Source organism: Micropterus salmoides, unplaced genomic scaffold (assembly GCF_014851395.1).
Source record: "Micropterus salmoides isolate LMB-PRFRI ecotype aquatic unplaced genomic scaffold, ASM1485139v1 Ms_hic_scaffold_17, whole genome shotgun sequence".
NCBI classification, from domain to species: domain Eukaryota; kingdom Metazoa; phylum Chordata; class Actinopteri; order Centrarchiformes; family Centrarchidae; genus Micropterus; species Micropterus salmoides.
Genome location: NW_024040817.1, coordinates 24,856,293 through 24,876,601, shown reverse-complemented (window position 1 = coordinate 24,876,601; position 20,309 = coordinate 24,856,293). Strand labels below are relative to the sequence as shown.

The following is a 20,309-nucleotide window of genomic DNA, read 5'->3' as shown; positions in this document are numbered from 1 at the left end:
ATGTACCTTGTACCTTTATTATTTATTAAGTTAACTATTAATTTACGATGTCTGCAGGTTTTGTTTCACAACATGAAGGTCTAAATGATATATCAACTCTACTGCCAGGAATAACAGTAGAGTTGATATATCATGAATTTAAATATAGGCTTCTGTATGTAACATAGCCTATATACATTTACAAGGACATGACCTCAGTGTCTTCAAAAGTATGTTTGTTTATGCACCGGTAGGCCTAGAGACACGCAACATGTGATCTTTTACTGGAGAAATAGCCTACATGATATAGGCTGCTTTGACTGTCAAGAACGCAGGCTAAACAGACTTCGATGGAACCCAATCTTTGTACCCAGAAAGTCTTCAGGAGTCTCTTCAGGGAGAGCTGGAGGTCTTATCTCTGCGTGACCGCTGCCGGACTCGCTCAGCGGGAATGTGACGAGCCTTCAAAGGGGCGGGGAAAACATGGGGTGAATGGCACACGTTGTAAGGGGCGGGGAGCTAAAAAACTACTACATCTAACCGCCTCCGCCTCTTCAGAGTTTTCACATTGATAGACCACGACGATACCATCCGTATTTTCACGAACCTTATCGGAAGACGCGTTTGATATTTCATTTCAGTAAAGTTTTGCGTCAAGCTGAACCAAGAAACCAGCTATTTTGCTATGGCAAAAGGAGAGGGAGGGGAACAATACTCCAACGCTACTTTATTGAATAAGCCGGGCAGCTCGGACGGCATCAAGATCGCCAGGAAGGTGAGTCCAGTAATTCATTCAAAACGTTCCTTTATGGCGACGGTTTCTTATCTAAATCAGCTCACCAGACATCACAAGACGAAGAAGAAGCGGGTTTGGACGGGAATGTATCTTGAACACATGAATGAATTGATGCTTCCCCAGAGTAAAATGACAGTTTTTGGGGTCGTGGCTACAGCTGACGTTGGCTTAGGCGCGCCTTGCTCATTGTGATGTTTCTAGGATGCTGGAGTGCAGAGTTGACCGAAATGTCTCATTAGCCACTCCGTAAATTATTAAATGAATGAAACAATTGATACAAATGATAAACTTACTGAAATATGATTATTTTCAGTCAATACCACGCTAAGCCCCATCTCCCTCCTCTGATCCTCTGCAAATCACGAGACATAATTTAAATCGTAAGGTTAAACCCAAGGCTTTGGACGGTGTTCGTAGGCTATAACGTTACTTTAAGCCATACTCTTCGTTTATAGACTGTAATGATAGAGGTTTTCGGTAGCCAACACTCATTACCCCAGCCACACAGAGCTAAATTTAAATCCGAAAATACTAGGCTACTCTTCTTTTTTATGGCTACATTTTAAATATACAGCAATGTTCGTTTTTATGTTGGCGCAAGTCAGCTCGTCAGATATTCTAACTTTAGTCCTATAGGCTACACGGAGATTCCTCATTTGCATAATGATGTCTGAATTTTATTTTTTTGAAGTACAGTCGCACTGGAAATGTGAGTCTCGAAAACCGCGGTGGGGTGTTGTCGACTAATAGCAGCAGGAGGTAATGTTATCTAGACTATCCTTCATATAGCCTAATTTTTGGGGGGGCTTCGGTGTTGTAGTGCTGCGTTCAAGAGCCCCTCTGAAGCTCACACGCCCATATCTGAGCGAAGGGACTCTCACGCAACGCTTGGTGAGATTTAATAGGCTATAAATCGAAATTATCACACAAAAAATGTAACAAAGCCACCATAGATTTATTTGTAGGCCTAAATGTCTTTCGGTTTCAGGAATCATGTGACACAATGATTTGCATTGTAGTGGTGAACTGAGGAGGATAAAGCATCTTAGTGTTGTGTGATCTTTCATCTGAAAAATCTCCTCGGTTGGTAAAGAAAATCCCCACTTAATTGGTCATTTCAAGCGCATATCTGGGGGCAATTCCCATGTTTTCGACAGCTCTGAATGCAGCAGGGAGCAACCACCAAGGCAACGTGTCAGACAGGAGGAGCAGGGAGAGGACAGAGAGGATAACTTACTACAGAGTTTTTGACATTTCCGTCTTTGCCAAACTATATAGAGATTTCCAAATGTCTAAGTGCAACATTAATCAAAAACGTTTTCGCTACCTTTTAGAGTTTTGAAACCCCACCTGTTCTGGGATAGTATGTTTTGGCTCCACACTGGTAACATATCACTACTTGTAAGATACTGCTGATAACAGAAGCAGTAGCCTTTGAGGTAATGATAGGAGGCCAGCTTTCATGTCAGGTTTACATAGCACTGTTGCACATCCTCATTAAATACACTGTGAGGCAGACTGAATCTTTTTGAAGAAGGATAAGAAGACATCACAGACACATTCTTTCTCTAACTCGTGTAATTGGGATGAGTAATCCAAAGCCATGTGAAGGGAGTGACATTAATACATAGTCCTACTAACACATTGCTACGGTAGTTACATGACACAGTGGGTACAGGACACTTGCTGCAATGTCATTTTAAAACTAGAAGGGGCAAAATGTGTAATGTTATACACAGGTGCAGGAGGGGTATACTGAAAAACAGTTGGACTGCATCACATGGTGGGGTCAAGTTTGGAGTCACCAGGTAGTCCAACTGCTGTAATGCCAGTCACTGTGTACTAAAGTTTGAATTACTGTTTCTACGTTTTGATGGTGATGGTGTCTCATTTCAGCAGGAGAGAGTTTTGTCACCTAAACAATGACTGGCTTTCATGTATCAACAAGACATTGACCTGCAGATCTGACCGAGGATGAGCCAGTATCTCTTATCTTCTCCTGCATATTAGCGGAAACACTGTAATGTGCCTGCAGTTGGAGGTCATTTTATTAAGCTGGTGATGGTATCTTGAAACGGTTTTTATCTTTTGTCTGAGGCTATAACAGTAGCCATGTCCTCATTCAACACCAATGATGGAAAAATTCTTTGGCCAGCTGAAAAGAGGACAGATTAGGCAGCACCAAACACAATCTTTTGATTGGCCAGGGAGGAGGGTGTGTTTTCACCCCACTGTGGACAGAAGTGGTCAGACCGCTGGTCAAACTGGCAGACATCCCTTGGGATGTTAAGCCAGTTCAGGCAGACTGCTGCCAAGGTGTTGTCACCCTGGCTTTGAGTGCGTGTGACACCATGGTGTTGTCATGTCCTGGTGAGATCTGTGTTGCTATTAGAGGGTGTTGTTTAGGTCTGTCTGTCGAGGAAATGATCTACATTGGAGAAAATGGGGGGGGTGGGGTGAACACTTGTTAGAAAACCATGGGTTTCTTGTTTCCCAGTGGCTGTTCCTGACGTCTGCCAAATATGCTACATATGATGTTTAGCTTTTAGCCAGCTGAACTCTCAGCTCTCAAGACTATCTGGCGATTAAGAATTTAGGCCACATTCCTTATGAGGCACTGAAAAATGTGTCGTCTTAATCGGTCTAGTGGGAAACACGACGCTGAAGATTAGTGGAACGACAGGTTGACGCTTAAATTGTTCATACAGAAATGGAGAAAGCTACCTATGTACTGTAAAAGCCTGGGGAATATAAGCACATGGCGCTGTACTGCAGTCATCCTCTTAGGATTGCTGCCATTAACTCCCACCTTTAACTACAATGGCTAGGCCCTGTCTAAGCAAATACTGCAAATACTTTGCCTTTCAAGTTAGAAGTTAATGTTGAATACATAGTAGACTTAAAATCAGTGTTCATTTGTCAGGCGTTATCTTCCCAGTAGAGACGGACCTCATGTCTTCTATCTTGTCTGCGATTGTTTATTATTTACTAGTTGTGCAGGGTGAATGTAGTTGGTACATTTACTTTATTACCTGTATTTTTTTTCTCTTTCCTTGCTTTTTCCCCAGCACGAGCATAGAAACAGGTTGTCAGTTTGCAACAAGATATGCTATGCCATCGGCGGCGCACCCTACCAGATCACAGGATGTGCCCTGGGCTTCTTTCTGCAGATCTATCTACTGGATGTAGCTCAGGTGAGTTGGTTGAGATGATTTTAAAACTCTGTGGTCACACCTTTCCAGACCTTTAGTGTCACTTTCGTAACATAGCTCTAAATCTAGCTACCCAGTTGACCTTAATGGACCACCTTAGTGTCAGTGGGAACATACTGTACACCCACTACTGTCCTTCCTGTACTCGATATGCTGTCCTGCCAGAATATGTGTGGTGACATTTCCAGACTTGAGGAGTTGTACACGGTCCTTCCTCTGCCCTCAAATCACTTCTCTCATAAGGGCACAAAGGAAATGACTGCCAAAGCTCACCAACAAATGGAGCGATTTATCCTGGAAAAATGAAGAGGTGGAAAACATTCCTCTGTTGTTTCCATTATTGACTCCATGACGGGACTCAACTGTATCAAAAGGCTTACACAGGCTTGTTCTGAAAAATGTTGGGGCGGTGGGAGGGTGGGAGCACAGTGGGGAGGGGCTCGCTTTAATGGGCACTGACACTAATCTGATGGTCAAGGCCAAAATAGCGTGCAAGTCAACCGCTTCCTAGGGGTTTAGCTTTAGTTTAGTTGATTAAGAGTCTATTGGCCGACGCAGCATGGCGCAGATTGTACAGTCAAGGGTCGAGCATTCATCGTGCCTGGCTTCCAGTAAAGCTTGTAAGTAAGGCTACACAGTGCTGGATGAGCAGCAGACAGGCTGAGCTGCCAAGTGGCACCTTCACTATTTAACTTGATTCTTGCTAAGTGCTGCCATGACTATTGACCAGCTGATGACTCACTGTGTTTAAAGTAACAACAGGTAAACTGTACCACATAACATAACATGGTTTGTCAGCTTGGTGTATTTGTACACGTAAAAGATAGTAATGATGCGTAATAGTAATATTTTTATGGCAGCAAAGGGATTGAATGTGTTTCTGAAATGCTGTCTTTTGGAGCATCTAGAAATTACCCACTGTATTGATGACAATGAGGCCCTTTTACTGACACTGATGGACTAACCTTCGCGTCTTCTCCTTTGGCAGCTGGATCCCTTCTATGCCTCCATCATCTTGTTTGTAGGCCGAGCATGGGATGCCATAACGGACCCCACAGTCGGCTTCCTGGTCTCCCGAAGCCCATGGACGCGTTTCGGACGCATGTTGCCCTGGTAGGTCTAAGTTCCAGCTGGAACCAGACAGCTACAGTCTGATACCGTCTGACTTGATTTTAATATACATTTTCAAGCTTTTCAGTAGATCTGGGTAATCGTACTCCAGAGCCCCCTCCTCCTCCCAGCTTTATTGTTCAAGTCTCCTCCAGACTGTTTCCATTTCTTTCTTGATAAAGTCCAGTTGTGTCATTGAAACACTAAACCTGTTGTTGGGAAATGTGTAATGGGAGGGCTGCATTCAGCACTGGTGAGTCAGAGCTGTGTGTGAAATTTTTACGACACACTATACATGTGTAGGTGTTTGGGGGTGTGGCTTAATGAGGTGACTGCGTTTGAATTCTCCCAAGAGGGGTTACTATGGGTCATGCTCGTGATGTTCCTGCTGTACCACTTCCTCATTGCCCACACCTGTGTCCAATCAAGGTCCCTCCCCCCCTTTCTCTCTCTCTCACACTTGCTCACTCACTCTCTCTCTCTCTCACAACCTCAACTGCTCCTATGCATATAGGCCATAAAACAATACATTTTTGCCTACTATTGAAATGGTCCAGGCTGGACCACTAAGCCAAAATTGCCAAACGAAATAAGCAAAAGGCACTAGGCCTTTCTGTTATTTTACTAAACAAATATAGGGAGTACCTGCAGGTGCTAATCTTGCACATTTCCCACCCACTTTGGCACGGCATTGACAAATATAACTACAGCCTGCTACCAAGTCTGCCTCTTACAACAAACACACAAACCATTTTTGAGAAGGAATTCACCTAGAGGACTCAACTTGCATCTCTGTATGTTTGAATAGAAAACACATTTACAGCTGTTTTTTATATATATATAAATAATATAATTATAATAAATGAGAGAGATCGATCGATCAATTTTCATTCCCTCATGAGCATCATAATCGGACGCTAAATGAACGTTGCCTTGTGTCTTTGTCTGTGTGTGGCAGCCAGGCTGAGGGGAGTGGGAGGCCTGTGACACTTAAGGCCTTTTTCACAGAAAGGGTTACTGACCCCTTTCTTTTTAGCTGCTATGTCCCCCTCCCCCACTTCTCTGCCTCTCGATCTCTGAGCAACCTACATGGGCTTATCTTATTCGTATGTTCATGAATATATGACTGTTGAACAGTGGTCACTGCATGGTCAGACCCTCCTGGAAGTCATGACCCACGTTTATAGGGTAAAACTCATACTGTTATGTGGGAAAGTACGGTGTAGGGTGTTAGTGGGAGCTGCTGGTTATAGAAGTGGTCTCCTGTCAACACAAGATATTTTAGAGCCACTGTCCCTTCAGTATTTGGGAACATGCAGGGAACTGGGTGAAAGGGTGACAAGGCATGAGAGAATTTGAGTAAGACAAAGTAAGTGTCTCTAGGCAGCTTTATAATGGGCACCACAGGGAGATGCATGGCTGCAAGTTACACCAGCTCATTTGCTCCCTTGCCTGCTTGATTAGAAATATATAACTCCCCTAGTTGCTAATGAAATGTATGTAGCTTGTGTAAGAAGGGGCACAACTGGGAGATGAACCCAGTCATGAAGGTCTCATGTGGTCCCCTCCTCAGTTTCCTGTGCTGCTCCTGTGGGTGTACATGTGTTGAGAGCACCTGCATAATTAAATTTGAATACAAAGGAATAATCTTCCTGTTCAGCCGCTGGTTAGTAGTTCAAGAGAAGCACAAATGTGCCTCTTTTGGTATTGAAATCAAACTATGCCAGCTACAGATCTCCAAAATAGATTGAAAAAGTTTCTTGTTTTGCAAGTTAAGATGGTTTTATAGCCATATGACCAACCCTCTACTTCAGGGCTGTAAAGGAATTTGCTAACAGTTATTAGTAAAAGGTAATATCCACATAGTAGTCATTGTGACATTGTTTTTTGGTTTCTACATGTTAGCAGTTGTGGAACATTGTAGATTTACATCTATCACACACTCACTTTTGAATCCAAATCATTTCATGCATACTTTTAGAAATATTCAAGAAAGAAATAGCTTTGATAGACTTAATGTTTATGCAACAAATTCTGTTGAATTGAGCTTGATTCAACTAATTTGCAGGAGGGTTAAGGCTGGCATATCATTATGTCATTTTCAGCCACCATCACCTCATGTTTGAGTCACAGAGTGGGTCACGCTACTCCTGCTTGTGCAAAGCAAGATGCATCCATTGTTGCTGTCAGAGATGAGATATTGGTGGGGGGGTAGGGGTAGGAGATAGGATTGAGATGCTCAGTCGTAAAGATGTGAGGCGATGGGTGTGGTGCCCACGAGCAGGAAGGAAACGAGCAGAAAGGTGCCCAGAGCTGCTCAATCTTAAAAGCTCTGCGTATAGGAAGCGGGGGGGGAGATGAGAGTCAGGCTGCCTTCTCATTGGTCCAGCCCACAACACACCACATGAGTGAGCCAATAGCGTCTCAGCTCTTACATGCAAAAGCCTTGGGAGCATTTTTAAAGACTGGCTGAGGAATTCAGGAGGTTACTTCGGTTCAAGTTGCAGGGCAATGGGTAGAAGGTTTTACTGTTGCTGCAGAGCGACTCAACCAGTCAGACTGCTGCTTCTGTTCCCTAGACATGCATTTAAATCAATTTATTTGGACACCGACTGTATTTTATTAAGTATCCCAAGTTTGTATTACTACTTCAACAAACTGACTGCCCATCTTGCCAAATATGAATTCCAAATGAATAAAGACTTCTAAAGGAGATCGTTTGACTTGTTTTTACATACATTTCACATAAAGCAGGATTTATTGTCCTGTAAGTTTATGTGCTTTTCAGAGCATGAAAAGATGAAGTCAAGTATTCAAAACCAGTATCTTGGCCAGGTTTTTGTATTTTATTACATGTGCTCACCCACCCGGCCCCATGACAGCTGCCAAAAGAGAGAATTGACATATTTGCTGTGCTGTCAGCACAAGTTCTCACAGTTAATAAGCACCAGACTAAAAGCTGTCACCTGCAAAGTTAACTTGCTGAGATAAAAATCACCCCTCCCTAGTCAGCACAGCTTTAAATATGATTACAGGAGGAGCACCAGGCCAGTACTTATATGGCCTACTGTGTCCCTACAGTTCTGCAAGCACAGTACAAGTCTTTGCTTAGCCCTGCAAACTGTGTGACAACAGCATACGCTGAAAAAGATAGCACTTGAAAGTCCATTTTTCAAGTCTACATGTTGCTTCCATGGCTGGTTTCACCCATGTTGTTGGATCTCTGAAGGAAGCTTTTTTTTTTTTTTTCCCACTGACTGACACACTGTCATCATTTGGCACAGAGAAAAGGAGACTTAAAAATGCACTCCTAGGTGTCATTTCTAGATTAAAAACACCTGCTTGAACTTGCACACCACACCTGCAGATTGCGACTTCTCACAAGTGTGCAGTTAATCACATCACATATGTGAGAGTCTTGTTTGGCTATAAATATGCTTAAGTTGATTAGAGGTGAGACTGCAGTGTTCGGTTACAGAGCGCTTTGACTGGATATTAGCCGGTGCCACGGCAGGATGTTGCATCATTTTTGTATACACGGCAATGGTCAACAATGGCGTTTCTGGGAAGGATGACTCACCTGATATTGAAGTGATTAACAATTCCCATAGAGAGTAGACGTACAAGCAGGATGCAGGCCCTGCTCCCTGCTCCATGAGCCACGCTTTCCAGAGGAGTGGTTGCTCTCATAATCTCACGTCTGATTGGAGAGTGTCGATCGGACCATAGGACGAAGGAAGTGACCAAAGGAAGTCGCCTCCTGCACTATTTCAGCATTTGGCTTCTTAAAAATGTACGGGGGAGGAGGAGTAAACGGATGACACAGAAGTGATTACCAACCCAGCATCTGAACATTTTTTGTGAGACTCTCACACATGCAAGGCCTCAAGGAACCATAAAATGTAACAAAGTGTTTAATCAGTCATCTGTACCTGGAAAAAACACCAGCAAGTGTTGTTTTGTTTGGCAGTATTCCCCAGTGTTCCACCCTCTCACCCCATCAGATCCAGCCTTACTTGAATCCTTACCTGTTTCATGCACGTGAACACCAGGAACACTGTGTGTCTGTATGTATGAATGACCATCAGGAACACTGTGTCTCTGTATGAATGGTAATCATTGTAAAACGGTTAACTCAAGTGAGGCACCAAGCGGTGCTGAGCTGAGGAAAAGTTGGCCCTAATTGAATGGAAGCCACACTTAAATGGCTACACTTTGTTATGTAACTGAGTGTCCCCTCTCTTCATAAAGACTGGTAATTGTTTACAGAGTGAGAGTTTCACGCTTGAGTAGGATCACAATTTCTTCCACTGATGACGGTTTTTGTTGTCGTCTCTTCTTGTTCCCCTCCCCTACTCTCCTTTTTCCATCCAAAGGATCGTGCTCTCAACCCCTCTGGCTGTGCTCGCCTATTTCCTCATTTGGTACGTTCCTCCCTTTGAGGACGGCAAAGTCATCTGGTACCTATTCTTCTACTGCATCTTCCAGACCCTTCAGACTGTGAGTACCACACTTGTGCACAAACAGCAATATTAGGCTATCTTGGCTCAATTGTTGAGTGTCTGTGGAATCAAATAATAAGGAATTGAGCAAAACTAATCAAGTAAACCAAGGCCGGTGGGGTGAGCGGGTGCCTCAGCTTTGTCTGAGAGGAGGCCCACAGTCTCAGACTTGGCACAAAGACTGGAGACAAAGGGACACAGCTAGCCTGGTTCTGTAAATTTTACAGAAATTAGTGTTATCAGTCTCATTTAACTTTCTACCAGAATGCAAAGAAACAAATTCCCCAAAATGTAAAACTATATATATATATATATATATATATATATATTTTTTTTTTTTTTACTTTTGCTATTCTCTGCATGACCAAAAAGTGTAATTAAGAGCTGCATTCATTTTCTTACCTTGCTACTTCTTTTTGTCTTTGCAAATCAGTGCTTCCATGTGCCATACTCTGCCCTCACCATGTTCATCAGCTCAGAGCAGAAAGAAAGAGACTCAGCCACTGCGTACAGTGAGTATCACACTCCCGCATGTAAAATATTTTCTAAATGAATCTCCTGACAGAAATGAAAAGTCTAAGGTATCGCCTCAGTGACTAGACACCTCTTCTATATTTCCTCCAATCAGGGATGACTGTGGAGGTTCTGGGCACTGTTGTTGGTACAGCCATCCAGGGGCAGATAGTAGGTATGGCGAACGCTCCCTGCCTCCCAGGACCCGGCGACATCGTGGCAGACCTGAGCAACTCCTCAAAGTCTGTTGGGCTGAACGACTCAGAGCCTGTCATTTCCCTGGAACACACGGTGAGCAAACATTCACTATCATATTGAGTCTTGTGTTTGACAAAAGGTCAATAACAACTTTACTGGTCGAAGAACAAGAGCTGCTCCAAATGGTGTTTGCTAATGGTCGTCCTTTTCCTCTGTTGTTTCTTCCTTACAGAAAGCGGCCTACATGATTTCTTCTGGCATCATCTGCTCAATCTATGTCCTCTGTGCTATTGTTCTTTTCTTCGGTGTGAGAGAGCAAAAAGGTAAAGCATTAATCACATGCTCCATCCTTCAATTTAGATTCCAATGTCCACTTCTTTCTTTTAAGTGTGAATCTTGTTCAGTTAAATAAAGTTCATGGCTTTACGTCACTATTAAACACTCCCAAAAACACAAGTTGATCATATTCAGCTTCCTGTGTGGATGCACAAACACATGTCTTAAGTGTGAGAGAGATGCTATTGACGTTTCCACTGTAGTCCAAGGGGGATACGCAGTTGGTATCCATGTGGGCTGATGGGCTGTGTGAGAGCCCACAGGCTTTGGTTAAATTAGAAGCCTCGTGAACAATGATGGGTCAAATAGTAATGCAGTAAAGTATGAGCCTTAAAGGCCGCTGTGGTGGGGAAAAAGCGTGTTTAAATAAACAGCTCAGGCAAACACTTTTCGTTCTGTGAATTTTATTAAAGTCTTCTGCAGAAGGAACTCACAGGGACACATACGCATCAGAGAGTATCATCCGAGTGAGCTGCAGTGTCTCAGCACATGCAGCTTTTATCTTAGTTTCAGGGTCGGTGTACTATCTCATCAAAGGAACATGGTGTCTTTCAGTGTTACCTACGGGACACTCAATCTGGATCTATAGAAAGACACCCATGTCCAAGGTACATGTGGTGAACCACTAAAAGTCCTGACCCCTCTGGACACACATTTACCTTCCATTGACCCCATACCCAAGAGGCTGGAGGCCCCTAGTGAGATTAGTTACATGGCAGTTTTTAAAGATGCTTCTCATGAAATTCCCATGACACCGCTCTTGTAAAATGAACAGAAACCCCATGGTAGTTGGAATGAAAATATAGGAAAATGTTTGGAAGTGGAAGTAACTTTGCATCGTTGTTCATTCTTTTTTTTTTTTTCTTCTTTCCAGAGTCTTCTCGTCCAAAGTCAGAGCCCATGGGATTCTTCCAGGGGATTAAGTTGGTGATGGGGCATGGACCGTACGCCAAACTGGTCATGGTCTTCCTGTTTACCTCGCTAGCTTTCATGGTGCGTATAATGACATACAAACTACGGGCTTCGTTAGGGTGTCAGTCACTCTGTGCCCGCCCTATGTTTGTATTTTGGTTACTGAATCAACTAGCTCTTCTTACGTTAAAAGTCTCTCACTGTTTTGTGCTCCCAGCCAGAGTTTACTCGGCACCTGCAAGGTGTGCGTGTGTTTAAATTTTGTCTGTGCTTTGTCTGACAGCTCCTGGAGGGAAACTTTGCCCTGTTCTGCAGCTACACACTGGGCTTCAGAAACGACTTCCAGAATATTCTGCTGGTGATCATGGTGAGTACAGACACACAGGTGGCATTTTCGGTTCGCACAAGCAGATAGGCGCACTGTTGCCGTAGCAATGGCCGCATTTCCCTCAGCATACAAAACCTCGAGCTGCCCATTTGTGTGGAATAAGTTATGCCATTAGCTTGAGAGTGCAGACAAAAGCCTCCGTTCCAGGGCAAACGCATAAATTGTCTTCAATTACAAGGCTGTTTTGTACTTGGTTTGAAAGCAGTGTCTCCTGGCTGCCCATTACCATGATGTGCGTCCCCTCTCATTGCTCTGCCTGAATGCCATCCCATTCCCACAGACAGTAAAGGAGCCACATTTGATTATCCTTTCTTTTATCTCCTGACCTGTCTTGGAAAATTCTTTCTCATATCAAAGAATTACTTCAAATCCCGACAGGTATTTAGATGTGCTTTCTGTAGCACGCACGGCAGAACTGTACAGGTTAGTGAGGCTGAAAAGATTACAAGCTTTGATCCTTAACTTTATGGAACGGATTACGGAGCCAAGAAAGTGACCTTTTTGTTTAAAGTACATTTATTTGGTGAAATACATTTTTAGAGGTTTCAACAGTGTGCGTGAGCTTTCTCTGCTCCTTAGTGAGTGATGCTAATCTTCACCTTCAGTAATTTGGAGGAGACGTCCCGGAAGCTCCGATCTTATTTGTACAACGATAAGTTAACCAAATCAAAACGAACAGCTTCTGTATAAGGACTCACTCATTCATACTGGTTGTCATTTAAATCTCCGTTGCTCTCATATCTGACTGTTTCAATCCATTTACTAATTGCAAAAAGAGCCTTGTGTGTAGTATTTGCTGATGTGAGGCAGGTTGCAGAAAGCATGCGGCAGGGTACATTGTTCTCTAGCTTTGCTGCTGCACCGTAAGTTAACTCATTTTTTTGAGGGCTGCACAGTGTTTTTGTCAGTTGTGCTACTCAGTTTCATTTTACAGGAAAAAGACATCATGAAGAAGTGTAAACATGCTTTTATGAGAGCTGTTTATAGGGCTGTTTTCTGATTATAGATCAGATTATATGTATTTATCATTTGCACAGGTACAAGACCGTACAGGTTCTCTGGAATTCTTGTGCGTATTTCTCTGGATCTGCCCAATAAATAATAATAAACTGAAAACACAAGCAAACAGGCTCATAAAGCAGAGGTTGGTGTCTGGACAAGGAAGTGACATGGACTGTTGGTTTTGAAGACAAAGATCAGACTCAGTTCAGGTGCACGCATACAGCTGATACAAGTGAAACAATATTGTACATGCAAACGGGAAGGAAATGAAAGTGCTCACTTACACATGGTGAGAAACCACATTAAATAGCTTTTGAAGCCACAGAAAGATGTCATTGTCACATATGGTTGTTCCGCGAGACATGTAGGTGGTTTGTCTCTTAGCTTAGTGTTTCACTCATACCATAACAAAAAGGCGGGAAAAATACTGCTGCACCGCGGCTTTGTGTTACTTTTACATTAGTCAGACATAGAGGGGTCATACTGATCTGGGAGAGCCCTCTGCCCTCCTGTAGTGTCACGGGAAGACCCCTGCTGAATTCTGCATCACATTGAGCTCAGATTTGTTTTGGGAAGAGCCATGAAAACCGTATTGTCTTCCATCTTTACTGTTGTGTTTGGCAGGTATGAGAGTTTAAATGTGCGTCTGCATCGCTGCGCTTTGAGTCTTGTTACACCCAAACGGAAGCCCAAGCATTTTGAGAATGCATCTAATGTCATGCATTTCTACCATTATGTACACAGGGGGGGCTCTGTTGTTGCTTTTGCAAAATCATGTTAACCTGTAATAAAAGGCCTTTTGTGCAATTTATTTAAACTTATTTTAGTTTTGTGTGTGTGTGTGTGTGTGTGTGTGTCAAAACAAACCATACAGCTGGTTAACCAGACTTTTAATGTTTTCCCCCCTCTCTCAGCTTGCTGCTACACTGGCCATTCCGTTCTGGCAGTGGTTTCTGACTCGCTTTGGGAAAAAGACTGCGGTTTATGTTGGCACCTTGGTAAGTCCCATAATCACGTCCAAACACCACTTCTAAGTCATATGAAGCCTGCGAGAATGACAGGAATTGAGTAATACTGTAGAAGTTGCAGGAAAACGGCTGTAGTGCCATTTAGAGACTCGTTTTGGGAAGTAAATCTTTGAATGATGGCTAATCTCATGTGCTTTAGAGGTCTAATGTGTTTCTGTTCTTTCCAGTCTGTGGTTCCCTTCATGATCATGGTGGTGGTATTGAAGAGCAACCTGATTGTCACCTACGTTACCTCATTTGCTGCCGGGGTCGGAGTGGCTGCAGCCTTCCTGCTGCCCTGGTAAGAACCCTGACTCTTTTGTTTGGTTGTTTTTTTTTTCCCCCCATGTTTACCTATTAGGAATACACATGACCAAGCGTGTCTCTAACTTTGTGTTTTTGCAGGTCTATGCTGCCTGATGTTGTCGACGATTTCCAAGTGCAGAACCCGGACTCCACCGGCCACGAAGCTCTCTTCTATTCCTTCTATGTGTTCTTCACCAAGTTCGCTTCTGGAGTCTCCCTAGGCATCTCCACTCTCAGTTTAGAGTAAGTATTAGCTTAACACACACACAAACACACACAGGTTGAAGGTGTTTCTTTTTTATTCAACGCACTGGGACACAATAAAAGAAAGTCTGGGTTATGCCAGATTGAATTGGTTTGATTGAAATAAAACAAGAGATTTAGGTTAGCAAAGTTGCTTGCATCAGAGCCCACCCTTTTTTTTTTTTGCCACCACATGAGTCACATTCATGCGACTTTTGGCCTGCTCAACATCTGTGCCCTCCCTGCAGTGGCTAGGTTAAGCCAAATATCCCAGCACCCAAATCCCACATCAAAGCAAGAAAGTCTTTTTGCTTTTACTAGATTAAGTTCAGTAAGGCTATGGTATTTGTGTGTTTGCTGTGTACATGCTTCACATGACTGACTTTACGGCAGAGTGTTGGTCTTTGATCAGTGATTTGAGGAATCAAGATCTTGGCTTTACTTTGGATTACCATAGAAGATGCATGTCTGAACATTGTGCCCTGCAATGCATAAATGTAAAGTACTTTCAGTTTCATGACGTTTCTTCTTTTTCAGCTTTGCAGGCTACATCAGTAGAGGCTGCTCTCAACCCGAGGAAGTAGATACAACCTTGAAACTGCTGGTTTCCGCCGCCCCCATAGTTCTCATCATAATCGGCCTGGTCATATTGTACTGGTATCCGATCAATGAGGAGAGGAGGCTAGGCAACCGCAAACTGCTACAGGAACAGAGGTATGGCTGTGGATTGAAGTGTTTGACTCTTGTGTTTATGTGTCAAGTTTATTTATAAAGCACATTTAAAAGTTATATAGTAGAAGACATAAAAATTAAAACCAGATAAATTAAAAACAGGGCAAACAATTAATGACATACAGCAATAAGATGGTGTTAGTGAAGCAAAGTTCCAACTAAAGAGATGTGTTATTTTTGCACAGGGACAATGAGACCGATTCAGAAACAGACTCGACAGAACTGGCCAACGTGATCTAAGACATTTTAGAGACCCACGGACCAATCGGGTGATCGACTGGCATTTTGCACTGGATGGGATCAACGGACGTGAGCCTGTCGGATCATACAGACACTGCCTTGTCCAATCACACTGCTGCTGTTCCACGTCTACAAAGTTGACGACAACACATGCAATTCACTCTGTTCTTTCGTTCAGTCGGATCTCAAAAGCCTTACTTTTTGAATAACTTACGACTTTTGAGTACTGTGAAAAATCGTTTGTTAAAGGTTGGTCTTGTTCTCAGTTGAAATTGCACAGAACCATGAAATGTGATGGGAGCGTGTTTCATCTGTGCTGCCATTACTGGTGCTATTTGCTGGAGCTAAACAATTTCCATCCTTGTATGCACCACATTGAAAATTATGACCTTGAGCACTACGTTAAAAGCAACTTTATAGTTCTGAGACGTGAACGTCGTGACAAACTTGAATAGTGTTAACGCCTTAATGTTAGCCCTGTTTCGGGGTAAAATTCCAAACTGAGACTGTCACTTGTTCTTGAGTCATTGAATTGGTGTTGAAATGTGTTGTGTAATCTTTCAATGAATCCTCAATGTTTACTTAAACCAGTCAGCCCATTTGTTTCCATCTCATTGCCATGGCTTGTTTTTTTTTTTTTAATTATTATTTAAAGTAGCCGTAATAATGTGATGTTGGAACTAGTGGCCGGACTGTAACAGCTGTGCTCTGAAGGGCTCCTTTTAGTTCCCCACCATAGCACTGAAACCACTACGATAGTAAAAGGAGGGAGTTTGAACACATAACTGCAATATTTATCCAGCAATTACATTACTCACATTATCTTATTTATAGGATAGCTACTGAAGACAGGGAAAACTGATTTCCTCTTAATGCTTTCATTTCCTTAATACTGAGATAAATGGTGACTATAACTGGTACTAATTAAGTGATATCATTATTTAAATATTTATTAGTTTTAATTTGTTTGAATTCATGTGTGCTGGTAAGCTAATGCTGCTTGCAGTATGTAAATCTATTTAAGGCCTGTAAGGACCTATATTAGAAGTTTCAAAATGAAGACAATTGGGTGGGAGTCAAATTTTAAAACCTTTACTCGCCTTTTTAATGCATGTTGCCATCACTACTGTCTTTACTCCATATGCATTCAAAAAGGGAAGTACGTAATTGTGAAAAAGATTGGAAGATGGGGTACTGAATTTGTAGTCTCCTTAAGGTTTTTGTTTTTATTTTTTTCTGTGTGCGTATGTGTTTATTGAAGGAACTACCAGGCTGTTTTGTGATCATCTCAGTCATGAAAGTATGGATTGACATTTCATATCCATTGATATGCAAATGTAGTCATAGTGTCATATGTTATACATACTGTTACATCTTCAACATGTTGTTTCTGCCGATGTGCAAATTTTTATTTACTTCACTTTCATTTTTTTACTGCACACGCCAACATGGTGCCATTTTCACCGTCTGAGCCTGTAATAACTGTACATCATGTAAATCTGACTGTTTTTTATTTTGTTTATTTTGTATTTTATGGGTCCGTCAGTGAATTTCCCACATGACTATTGAGGCTGTAGCCAAATGTGTGAGCTTTAATCCCACAGGGACACACACAAGCCTTGTGTACATGCCTCCTGTGAATATGTAAATATTGTATGTAAACCTGTAAATATATTTTGGTTGGTATTTTGTGGCTGCAAGGGAAATTGACCTATGTACACTGTACTGTAGTTATTTAAGAAAAACGTAACAAAATTTTGTTAATAAATACTAATTGATAAGTGTACTGTGAACAAGCTGTCAACACTTATTTTTTTTAACCTGAAACAACTGTTACTATAAAAGACTTGCTTGAGTCACTTTAAACAAGAACAAATATGAAGAAGATATTTTTAATGTACATACATGCATCATTTGGATAACCAAACGCCAAGAGGTAATGATATAATTCTCCTGAAATTTTAGTAACTTCTTATATAGTCTGCCTTCAAACTATTCATGGTAAACTACTGCCATCTAGTGCCAGGGTTTTGTCCGAATTTTATAAAATATTGATTAGCAAAAAAATAAAATAGAAGTTACAGTAGATGTGTGGCGAATCAACTACTAATTATTATTGCATTTATAGACACAATCCATTAAAATATCTGATAAGTGACAAGTCAATACTCTTGACTTTTTTAATTTGAGCCATGATCCTAATGTATCAATTCTGTGAGTTAATGGGCAGTAATTGTCTTTGTGGGTGTAGTGATATTATAACACAAACTGTGTGCTTGAACGATGACTTGTGAATTGATTTCCAGATTTATATTGTCACTTTTGAGCCCCATAGGCTATATTTACACTGACTTTATATTACAGATTACGTACGTTTATGATGCTTTTCAACACCTTTGACATAAAACACAACTTTGAGCTTTTACCAATGTCAGGTGATGACTATAAAGGAAGAGTTCGTGTAAATACAGATAAGCTTCTGGTAGAAGTCATTAGCCTTTATTTTGAAGGACGAACATTCAAGCCGGAAGTATTTACATTCTGTTAGCATACACCAGCTAGTACAAGGCACCTCAACTTCATAGCTATTTTTGGCTGTTTTTGCTCCATGCCTGTCATAACCAAAAAGAAACCACAACGACGCTAGCTGAACAAGCACATAACGTAAAAAAAACACTTTAAGATATTTGCTTCATGGGCTTGTTTAACGTTTATTTTCTGCGCTAAACTGACATGGCTGCTAACCCTCCAGCACCAGGCTTTCAGAACAAGACCCGGGTGGCCATCCTGGCGGAGCTGGACAAGGAGAAGCGGCGGCTGATGCAGAGCCAGTCCCTGAACAGCCCCGGAGCCAACATCCCTTTGTCGTCCAGACCCGTCCTGAAGGAGGTGAGGGACAGCGCGGAGCAGCAGCACATCGCCGCGCAGCAGAAGGCCGCCCTGCAGCACGCCCACGTCCACTCGTCCGGCTTCTTCATCACTCAGGACTCCTCTTTTGGGAACCTCATCCTCCCGGTGCTCCCCCGGCTAGAGCCCGACATTTGACTCTGAGCCTCCCGACAAATATTGACCAGTGCGCCGGCCCGGGTGGACATTGTCAGCAACTTATATTTAAACGATACACGTTGTTGTATTTCTCTCTATTTTGGGTTCTATGTCCTGTAATCAATTTATTAGTGATTTAGGCATCCTAAAAACTCCACTGACAGAATAAAATATGATTTATGAACGCAATCGGTGTTTCTCTGTCAATAACAGAGGTTAGTGAATCTTTCCCCAAAAAGAGCAGTGAGGTCAGCCTTCCTGTAATTAATGAATACATTCTTCTACAGTCCTCATTACCTTTCTCGTCGTCACTAATAAGGACGTTTAACAGCTGTTGTCAGGCAAAAGCGATACCCAGTCATGATGCATGTAGCACAATAAGTGTTAATAACCCAGTTATGACACTTACTAGCCTGAAGTTTTTCTGTGGAAAGGGATGATGGAGAAAGAAATGTGAAAGTTTTCTGCCGAGAGTTGCAAAGGAAAAAGCATGAGGACAGAAAGATTATTTGTCTATGAAAATATATTTTTAGGAAATTGTATGGCTCCAGGAGGAAATGATTATTGTCAAAAACAGGAAACTGTCTTAGGATCATAGACTCTGAGCTCAAAAGCCCCAAGTTCACTGTGTGTCAGTTATTGCAAATCATGTGATTAATTGCAAAACTAAAAAGGAATTTGCAACAGCAATAACTTTTAACTAGTCCTACCACCTACAAGAACAAAGTTACAAATTAATCACATGATTTGCAATAAGCCTGTGGCAAAGAACCTTGGTGTTTGGTTTGATAGTAATTTAAATTTCGAGCAGCACACCACAAAGCTTGTTCAATCATGTTTTTATCAACTTAGAAATATAGCTAATATTCGATCTATGTTAACTGTTAAGGACACCGAGACCATTTTACACGCCTTCATCTCATCACGCCTGGATTATTGCAACAGCCTTTTCACCTGTTTAACCCAAAAATTTATTGATCGACTCCAGACTGTCCAGAACTCAGCTGCCAGGCTTTTAACCAGAACAAAGAAATATGACCACATTACTCCTATTTTAGCTTCATTACACTGGCTCCCAGTATGTTTTAGAATTGACTTTAAAATTCTATTGATCACTTTGAAGCACTTTGTAACTTGTTTTTGAAAAGTGCTCTACAAATAAGGATTATTATTATTATATTATTATTACAAAGTGCTTTACAATAAAGCATAATAAAAGCAAACGTTATACAATAATTACAACAAAAAAACCATCAGTTTAGATAAAGCCATACGATAAAAGCAAGTGTTAAGAAGATTTTAAAGAACTATATGAGAGTCCTACATTATTACCTATTCAACTTGCCTTTTCTTTCTGGGAGGGCCCAGTGTCAAAATGTAGTGTTTTTACTTTAATACATTTATATTGTGCTCATAGTGCAAATGCTATTTTGTGACGAATCAAATTACCATTAAAATACATATATTTCCAGCCCAGGGGCACTGATTTGTTTCTGGGTATCTGGGTGAATAATTCTTGTCTTTTGTGTGCATTGTGCTTAATGGAAAACTGGCGACAATGTATATGGGGTAGGTTACGGTAGGCAACAACTTGTTCGGGCCCCTTAACAGGTTAATCTGTGAATTCACTCTGAGAGCAGACTCAGTACTGCTGGTATTTTTTGAAATACTATTTATATCAGTTTGTCTTGTGCTTATATGTGACAGTTCTGTCAAGCAAACGATAATTATGCCAGAAATGTAATTATTTTTAATTACAGTGAATATTTTACTCATCTGGGAAAAGCA

The 20,309-nt window shown here is 41.7% G+C and overlaps 2 protein-coding genes across 6 annotated transcripts; both read left to right on the top strand.

Annotated features, from left to right (window-relative positions):
- The first annotated feature begins 528 nt into the window (after positions 1-528).
- Positions 529-17,269, top strand: mfsd2ab (major facilitator superfamily domain containing 2ab). Of its 4 annotated transcripts, XM_038724842.1 has the most exons (14): positions 529-754; positions 3,844-3,969; positions 4,976-5,100; positions 9,474-9,597; positions 10,033-10,111; positions 10,228-10,403; positions 10,543-10,633; positions 11,521-11,639; positions 11,842-11,925; positions 13,863-13,946; positions 14,144-14,256; positions 14,361-14,504; positions 15,042-15,218; positions 15,422-17,269. In XM_038724842.1, the coding sequence occupies exons 1-14, from the start codon at positions 665-667 to the stop codon at positions 15,474-15,476; spliced, it is 1,587 nt and encodes a 528-aa protein (XP_038580770.1). In that variant the 5' UTR covers positions 529-664; the 3' UTR covers positions 15,477-17,269. The 4 variants fall into 4 exon arrangements, with proteins under 4 accessions (XP_038580770.1, XP_038580774.1, XP_038580773.1 ...); XM_038724846.1 differs by lacking the exons at positions 529-754; positions 3,844-3,969; positions 4,976-5,100 and adding an exon at positions 8,569-8,890; XM_038724845.1 differs by lacking the exons at positions 529-754; positions 3,844-3,969; positions 4,976-5,100 and adding an exon at positions 8,913-8,999.
- A 709-nt stretch (positions 17,270-17,978) lies between these two features.
- Positions 17,979-18,710, top strand: LOC119907182 (SOSS complex subunit C-like). Of its 2 annotated transcripts, XM_038724848.1 has the most exons (2): positions 17,982-18,140; positions 18,229-18,710. In XM_038724848.1, the coding sequence occupies exon 2, from the start codon at positions 18,297-18,299 to the stop codon at positions 18,519-18,521; it is 225 nt and encodes a 74-aa protein (XP_038580776.1). In that variant the 5' UTR covers positions 17,982-18,140; positions 18,229-18,296; the 3' UTR covers positions 18,522-18,710. The 2 variants fall into 2 exon arrangements, with proteins under 2 accessions (XP_038580775.1, XP_038580776.1); XM_038724847.1 differs by having other exon boundaries at positions 17,979-18,710.
- Positions 18,711-20,309: the final 1,599 nt, after the last annotated feature.

Excerpts from the sequence above, each read along its gene's own strand:
- mfsd2ab (XM_038724842.1), top strand. The coding sequence starts at position 665 with ATGGCAAAAGGAGAGGGAGGGGAACAATACTCCAACGCTACTTTATTG. Across the intron at positions 11,640-11,841 it reads TTACCTCGCTAGCTTTCATG|CTCCTGGAGGGAAACTTTGC; the intron begins GTGCGTATAATG and ends TTTGTCTGACAG. Across the intron at positions 11,926-13,862 it reads ATATTCTGCTGGTGATCATG|CTTGCTGCTACACTGGCCAT; the intron begins GTGAGTACAGAC and ends CCCCTCTCTCAG.
- LOC119907182 (XM_038724847.1), top strand. The coding sequence starts at position 18,210 with ATGGCTGCTAACCCTCCAGCACCAGGCTTTCAGAACAAGACCCGGGTG.